At 38.9% G+C, this 8,027-nt stretch overlaps 2 protein-coding genes across 3 annotated transcripts in view; one reads left to right on the top strand and one right to left on the bottom strand.

Moving 5' to 3' along the window:
• LOC104720306 (oligopeptide transporter 3) overlaps positions 1-2,231 on the bottom strand; it is a 9,378-nt gene extending 7,147 nt beyond the window's left edge. Inside the window, exons 1-5 of the mRNA XM_010438230.2 lie at positions 1,690-2,231; positions 1,510-1,607; positions 846-1,415; positions 506-761; positions 3-419 (exon numbers count right to left, since the gene is read on the bottom strand). Coding sequence (XP_010436532.1) covers positions 3-419; positions 506-761; positions 846-1,415; positions 1,510-1,607; positions 1,690-2,181 — 1,833 coding nt within the window. The 5' untranslated portion in view covers positions 2,182-2,231. The remainder of the gene's footprint in view (positions 1-2; positions 420-505; positions 762-845; positions 1,416-1,509; positions 1,608-1,689) is intronic.
• LOC104718736 (predicted GPI-anchored protein 58) lies at positions 6,059-8,027 on the top strand. Of its 2 annotated transcripts, XM_010436535.2 has the most exons (3): positions 6,059-6,437; positions 6,906-6,987; positions 7,096-8,027. In XM_010436535.2, exons 1-3 carry the CDS (start codon positions 6,204-6,206, stop codon positions 7,752-7,754), a joined length of 975 nt encoding a protein of 324 aa, XP_010434837.1. In that variant the 5' UTR covers positions 6,059-6,203; the 3' UTR covers positions 7,755-8,027. The 2 variants fall into 2 exon arrangements, with proteins under 2 accessions (XP_010434837.1, XP_010434838.1); XM_010436536.2 differs by lacking the exon at positions 6,059-6,437 and having other exon boundaries at positions 6,451-6,987; positions 7,094-8,027.

Genomic DNA, 8,027 nt, shown 5'->3' with positions numbered 1-8,027 from the left:
ACAGCTCCAATGAGGAAGAGCCAGACAAGGTTACGGTACATGCCTCCTGGTCCAAACAGCCGTCTTGGTCCTATCAACCCCCAAATAACTGAAGCATCAAACGTCACTCTGTACTTGGGGCAAGTCCAGGGGCTATTAGGGTGGGTTCCTTCGATGTCGCATATGTCTTGAATGCTCTCCAGCATCCACCAGGCCACTCCCAGATTCACCACACCAGCTACCACAGTGCCAACCAGCTGAGCTGTGTACATGCAGCGCGGTGGGATTTTCATGTAATGGCCAAGCTTAAGGTCTGCCAAGAATGAGAGAGCGTGGACTGTGCTGATCCGCCCATAGATCTTAAAAATCAGGTTTGCAATGGGTTTCCCAGGCAGGATATAACCGATTATGAACTGCCCTATTATATCATACCCTGGTTGCTGCAAATGTTAAGAAAACAATATACAAAGATATGAGCATTAGTTACTGGAGGAGGCCTTGTCTCTCATATAAACTACTAATTAACCTGATTTGTAGTTGCTTGAATAACACCAATAGGGAGTGTGACAATAAAGGCCAATGCAAAAGCAAAGAGCATTCCCCACCATGGAAGCTGCACTGACTCCTTCCACACAAAAGACATGAGGAGAGACATAGCTACGCTTCCTACCAGCAATATATAAAACCACCACTCAGGCACTTTTTTGTAGCTTTGCATCAATTTCCCATGGATGTCCAGCTTCCTGGTGTTTACTGCAGACCAAGTTTGCCTCCATATATCCCTGCACAAACACGCCAAGTGATGATGATTCTCTTCTCACAGTGCCCTACCTACTCAACAAAACTGAATCACAAAAGTAACAAACCTGCCATTGAACAATGCCACATGAGTTAGAGTTGCAGTGAATCTCGCAAACCCGGATCCAATGGAGAGTGCGAAAAGAGGGCTGAGGTAAAGCTTCCCGTAGCTGTCATATGCACCAATATCCAAATCAAACTGCGGTGTCAAGATCTTGGTTGTGTCATACTTCTGGCCGCTGGTAGTGAAGAGCTGATTGGAGAAAATTGGGAACTTTCTGGCATCGAAAGTGTTGAACTTCCAGTAACAAACAGGGACGATGATGTAAATGAACATGATGAAACCAACACCAACGTTGAGGATAGAGGACCATGGAGCCACCAAGGGACTACCATGGTAAGCAGAGATACCAGCCCAGTCAAGAGTGAAGGCTCCAACACCAAGGCCATGGTACCCTGAGCCAACTTGCTGAGCCGTGATGCTGTTAGGCCAAGCCCAACAAACCCATGAGAAGAAGGTCAAGATTGGGAATAGATAGCCTGGAAGCGCATAGTAAAGAAAGCTTGCACCAAGAGCCACTAGAAAGAACTGCATCCTCGTAAAGCCTTTAGACTTCTCTTCCTTCTCGTGCAACGCTCTGAAACAAAACACAGAAACAATACAATTCAACTTCAACGGAATCAGCTTTCTCGCAGTGCAGGTAATATACGAATCAAGATTGGATTTAAAACCTGAAGAGAGACACTTGAGCAAGATTAGAAGGCCACCACATGTCAACAGGATCAACCAAGTACCTCCTCAAAATTCCAGCCCAACCATAACCGATAATCTACAAAATTTCATTTCCATTGTTGGTCAACTAACAGATCTTAAACGAATCTTGAAAGCCAAAGAGAGAGAGAGAAAGATACCTGAGTGGTCAAGACGATGAAGAGGCCACAGATGAAGCTAAGGCTCTGCTTATAGTAAGCCTTCATAACAGTGATAGCCCCAATGGAGTAAGCATCACCACCACCGTAAGCGACGCCACAATTGGCAAAGATGGTGATAATGACATGCTCCTTGATATTAAAAGGACCAGGATTGAGGCTAAACTTCCACCCAAGAAGGTTGCGAGAAGTGGTGGGAAGAGTCCTAGCCATGAACTTGCCGATGGGCAAGACAGCGATCTGCATGAGGATGGCCGAGATGGTGAGCGGCTGCGTGCGGTAGGTGAAGAAAGTGTTGAGAAAGATGAGCAGAACACAAGAGCTCAGACCCAAGAACCAAGCTCTGAATGTCATCACCGGTATGCTTGGATCGTCCGTCTCAGGAACCACCAGAGCCACTTCCTCCACGGGACAACGCTCGTGGTCCGAGGAGAGATGGGCACTGTTTTTATCACTACCCTTCTCGGCGTCCATCTCTTTCTTTCTTTCTTCTTCTTCCCTGAAGTACCAAACAAAGATACAATGTTTCGTTGTTGTTCTTGTTTATATATAACCAAAGGACAAGACAGGGGAACTACTGTCATAAATTGTGAATGCTGTTTCGAATTACATTATTACCCCTTTTTCCTATACGTTACGTGTCACTTTTTCACGAATACAAAATCTTTTGTCAATAAATACTCATATAATCACAATTAAATGATACTGATCTTTGACTAATTAGGACTTAAGGAGTATGGTAAAAAGGCAAAAAAGAATTAAATTAAGGAAGATGAGATCTGCAAGACCAGCAAAGGCACATTGGGAGGTTCTAAATGGTCTGGCTTTCCTATTTTTTCCAAGCTTGTGAGACGCACGTGTCTTTAGACGTCCGACACACTCAGGACTCTGTCTAGTTCGATGCTTGTCTCGAGTGGGCCTGTTTTTGACACTCGACTAGGACGCAACGTTTCACGTTTCCAACGCCGTGAGAATTGCAATTCAGAAATAGGCAAGTGGAAGTGAACGGCCGTTAGTATTCTCACGGAGGTCGTGTTGCGTAGGCGTGGTAAGTTCGTGGTGCGCACATAACAAAACTCCATCCACGTGCCAATCATGCTAACGTGTTATTTACAGAGTGGGCTGCTGACTGCTGTGACACTTGGACTTGTCCGAGTGGGTTTGAGATGAGAACCTTTGAATATGCTTTTTTGCACTTTTCCATTGGTTGTGTCCGTGAAAAGTCCAATTAAAAAAACAGTGATTTGAGGAGACGACGGCAAATAATATTAAAGTAAAAGGGGGTTAAAGTGGTTAAACTATTCACTCGATTCTTAGGAAAATGGATTACATAAGAGTAAAGCACTCAAACGTTTTAAGCAAATTAAAAAAGGCAAAAGATAACTAATACTATGTTTTTTAGAATGAAGGTTATACAAATGCAAGATGGATTAGTGTTAATTAGACAGTGACATGTCTCAAAGCTCTATCGTTTTGGTTAAAATGAGCCTCCTGACATATATATGAAAACATTGTTTGGCTTTCAACTTTGCTATGAGAAAAGAAAAAAACACAAAGGTCTATATTAGTTGAACAACAAAGAAATATGCACAATTCTACACAAAAAACATCAAGAACTTTAACAAAAGGAATATTTATTGTCTTTTATTTTCTCTTTCTGTTTGAAGGAATAAGTCCATGGGAGGGTAAGAGAGATCGTTGTAGAGACAAACACCACTACTAGTTAATATGATTCTTGAGTAATTTTGAAGCAATGAATTTTCGAATTGAGCGAATGACACATCATCACACAATCCCCCACACTATTATTCATTATTCTTCTTCCACACAGAAAACGACATTTTCCTTATTGTTAATTTTCCCTTTATTCCGTTACAGTCCTAAACCCCTAAAAAGCCTCTTTTTATATTTCTTCGCTTTCCTCCTCACTTTCCCTTATTATCACATAAAAGTTAAAACAAATACTATGTATACACATTGTTGTTCACGAACCGTAAATCATTCAATAATTACGCACCACAAAAATTACAGCAATCATTTCATTTGGACCGTTCATATCTTTTTTTTTTCATTAAGGCAAAAAGCGAACGAGACATCACCTACCTTGCGGGCCGGGCATGCTTCTGCATCGACCAAAACGAATTTCTTCTATTCCATTAACATTTCATTGTCTCGAGTGCTTGTCGTTCTCGGACCAGCTTCTCATTTTCAATATACTGTATATGTGATACGTATATAGTTTACTTTATACTTCATAGATGATCTTTTGAGTTGAAAGATGCTCGCTCAAGATTTAATGTTGTCGGATCAAACTAGTGATATATAAAATAGAGACATTAAATAATGGATAAGAGATAAAAGTTGAAGAAAAAATGATGTACGTACGTTAAACTAAAATATTTTGAAAATTGCCGTCACAAAAAAGTGGTGGCACAAACAAAAGTAGAGGGTACAAAACGTTGTATGGTAAAAATACTCATCATCAACTCCGTACCATTTCTTTACATAGCGAAAAAAACAATAGAATGATACCAATCAAATTTGTTAATGCGTGAATGGATAAAAGATAAGGTAGAAAGTATCTAAGTAGTACATGTCTCGGAGCCACACAAAGTAGAGAGGATATATATCTTGGCAATCACATCAAAAAGGACAGAATCTTATCAAAGTCTTCCTGACTTTTGAGTTGCAAAATTGGGACCCAACAGATTTCCAATCTCATTATTTATTTGAATTTTCAGCCGTGACGACGACGACTCCTTGTTTTGTACATTCCCGTGTGTCTCTCTCAGTATTATATATTCTTGTCAATCTGTTTCAACTAAATCGTATACTTAACACTAAATCTACTCCACCAAGATCACCACAAGACACTTATCTCTATCTCTGGTTTTCAAATTTCCAACCGGTTTAAGTTCAATCTCTTTGGATGCTCCCCTAATGTAATCTCTCAGGAGAAAGAAACACACTGTATTTTCTCCATATATATAATGGTATCTCTTCTTTTTTTATTTTTTAAAAAAAAAACTACAACAACTGAAAAATTGTCTTGCAAGATATATAAAAGAGGAGAAACTTTAAAGTTGACATAAGATAAGAGAGAGCAAGAATTGGGGTATGAGGTGCATCATAACTAGGCATAGCCACTTTGGTCTTTGGTACTTAGAAGGCCACTTTTTGGGGCATGATCGTCACTGAAACAAACACATATTGTTAGAAAATGTATTGTTTTATTTTTCTTTCATGAAACTTTATGATGTTTAAGTGCTTTATTCATATGTAACCTATCATGATGTTTTAATTCCAGCTTCATTAGACGTACTCATATTAACCGAGCCCAAACCAACCTAAATCGAACGACAGTTTATATGCAATCTGTTTGGCTAAGATCTTCCAACCAAACTGAAACTGTATCGAATTAAAAATGTCAAATACAAATTTTTGTTAGAGTCCTTCTGCTAAAGATTTATAAAACCCCAATTAACTGAACCGTATCGAATCCAAACTGGTAATCCTCCTACGGTCCTACCCCTAATATTTTAGATCATACATTGTGTATGAAAATGAAAATGAATGTGAAACGGCCCGTTGGACTCGGTGAGTAGGATTGAAGTTTCCGATCTAAAGGTAGAGAGAGTCCAATAAGAGTTATGTTTTTGTATTACGAAATGCCCATTGGGTCTAATGATATATTCAAGACTCATATACCACCAATATGCATCACATAGGGACATTTTTTCTATTGGCCTTTGTAAAAAAAATACAAAACGCTCAAAAGATAAAGTGTTATTATTCGACCAACTATTCTGCATGTGACGAATCTTCCAGCTCTTTCTTTTGTTGTTGTTTTTCTCTCGTTCTATCTTCTTCTTACGTATGAAGAATTGATGATGATGATGATTGCTCTCTTTGTTCGTTAGTTAAAAATGAAAATATTAAAAGATAGAAACATACAAAATTTATGTCTATCTCTCTTAATTTTTATTAGATAATTACAAAACATGTGATGTGGGAGTTGGACTATTGGAGTGGTTGATTAATCGAGCTGGATATACAAAATTACAAAGATACCATATGAAAAAAAAAGAAGAAGTAAGTATTATATAAACAAACAAAATTATAGAAGGAGACAAAGAGTTGCGTTGAAGGAAGAATGATTGAGAAAATTGAATATAAGCCGACTCACATCCCACTCCTTTACTTAAAATAGTCTAAATCTTTTTTTTCTTGCATGTCAATGTGTTTATAGTAAAACTAGTAAAGAAACATTGAATATTAAAAGTATAAAACTAGAAAAGAAACAATGAATTTAAGAGATGAGCAGTAAATATCATTTGGCATTTGGTAACAGATGAAAAAAACAAACAAATCAAGAAAGAAAGATCTTGGTTTAAGTCAAATAATGGCAACTATGAAAGTTAGAGATGTGAAAAGGGTTCTGGTGATTCATTATTGTACTACCTTAGGCTGCAGCATTTTTTATTTTTATAAGAGATATGAGAAAGCTTTTTTTTCTGATTAATCAAAATCGACGCCAACTAGTAACGCGTGTCACCATAACATTGGTTGAGCAGGATTTGAGTCTGTATTATAAAAGTTACACTTCTCACCACCACCCATCTATCTCTCTCTCTCTTGAAGTAGACTCTAAGCTAGAGCCACCGTCAGATTTCAGATCTCAGATCTCAGCTCTTCATACCAAAGCCATGACCGAGAAGGGCAAGGAAAAGGTTTCTTTCTTCTCTACTCTTCTCTTCTCTTCTTTTGTTCAGTTTAGTTTGTGAGTTTTAATATGATGTGGGTCTTGAGGATATTTAACATCTTTGTGGGCATATATCTCTTTGTTTATTTATTATTAACATGGAGAGTTTTTTTTGTATATGTGGGTTGTGTTTGTTTTTGTGTGGATTAAAAAAGACAGCACCAACTTTGTGGAAACTATGAGAAGAAATCAGATTCTCTTTAACCCCAAAATAAAAACAAGAAAAAAGAAGAAGAGATCAGATTCTTCTCTTTCTCTTTTTGTGTCAGAGATCGAATCTGTTCTTCTACCCTCTTTTTTGGTGTTGGTTGTTTATTACAGTAATAAGATCTTATAAATGTCAAATCCAAAGTATATACAATTAATATATAGAAAAAAAACTATGGAAGAAGAAGAAGAAGCTGAGGATTTAGTGATGTTGATATCTCAAAAACAGGTTACTATGATGAAGTTGAAGGTGGATCTTGATTGTGCCAAGTGTTACAAGAAAGTGAAGAAGGTTCTATGCAAATTCCCTCGTGAGTTACTTCTTTCTTTTTCTTTCTTCTTTATTTGGTGAATTATTTTTGTCTGTTTTTGTTGGAAATGGACTGAGTGGATTTATCTTATGTGATTGGGAACAAGAGAAATAAGAGACCAATTGTTCGATGAAAAGGCCAACATTGTCATCATCAAGGTGGTTTGCTGTAGTCCTGAGAGGATCATGGACAAACTATGTTCCAAAGGCGGCGGCTCAATAAAGACCATCGAGATCGTCGAGCCACCCAAGCCTCCTCAGCCTCAGCCACAACCAGCTCCTCAGAAGCCTAAAGATGCTGAGAAGCCTAAAGCTCCAGAAAAGCCCAAGGAACCTGAGAAGCCTAAGCAGCCTGAAAAGCCTAAAGAACCCGAAAAGCCTAAAGAACCCGAAAAGCCGAAGCAAGCCGAAAAGCCTAAAGAACCCGAGAAGCCAGCAGCCGCCGCTAAACCGACACCAGCTCCCGCACCTGCGCCAGCACCCGCTCCTGCCCCGAAGCAGCAGCCGGGACCACCACCACAGGTGATCCCAATGATGCCGCAAGGGCAGCCAGCAATGTGTTGTGGACCATCATACTATGATGGTTACGGAGGGCCAGCGTTCAATGGATATGGAATGCCGCCGCCGCAGCCATACGAGTGCTATGGACGACCAGTCTACGATAGCTGGGGTGGGGGCTGCCCACCGCCACCTGCTTACCGAACATGCCACGTCACCAGATGTGATTACTTCAGCGAAGAGAATCCACAAAGCTGCTCCATCATGTGATTTGACTTCTTTTTATTACCTTTTAAAATATCCTTTTAATTTACTTCAATCTTTTTTCTTTATTATACAAATAATAATAAGAATCAGAACTACTATACATATTATAGAGACATTTACGTGTAATGTTGTGATTATGAGAACCAATAAGGAAGGAAGAAGGGTCGTTGTATTTTGTAATTTGGTAGCCATTTTCAATATTTGGTTGTCCCATTCGAAAGATGTGTAAAACAACTGTAAACATTAAAGCAAATTTGTTTCATTATCTTCTTTATA

Source organism: Camelina sativa, chromosome 10 (genome assembly GCF_000633955.1).
Source record: "Camelina sativa cultivar DH55 chromosome 10, Cs, whole genome shotgun sequence".
Classification (NCBI taxonomy): Eukaryota; Viridiplantae; Streptophyta; class Magnoliopsida; order Brassicales; family Brassicaceae; genus Camelina; species Camelina sativa.
The sequence above is the reverse complement of the archived record's forward strand: the minus strand, read 5'-3'. Positions and strand labels throughout refer to the sequence as shown.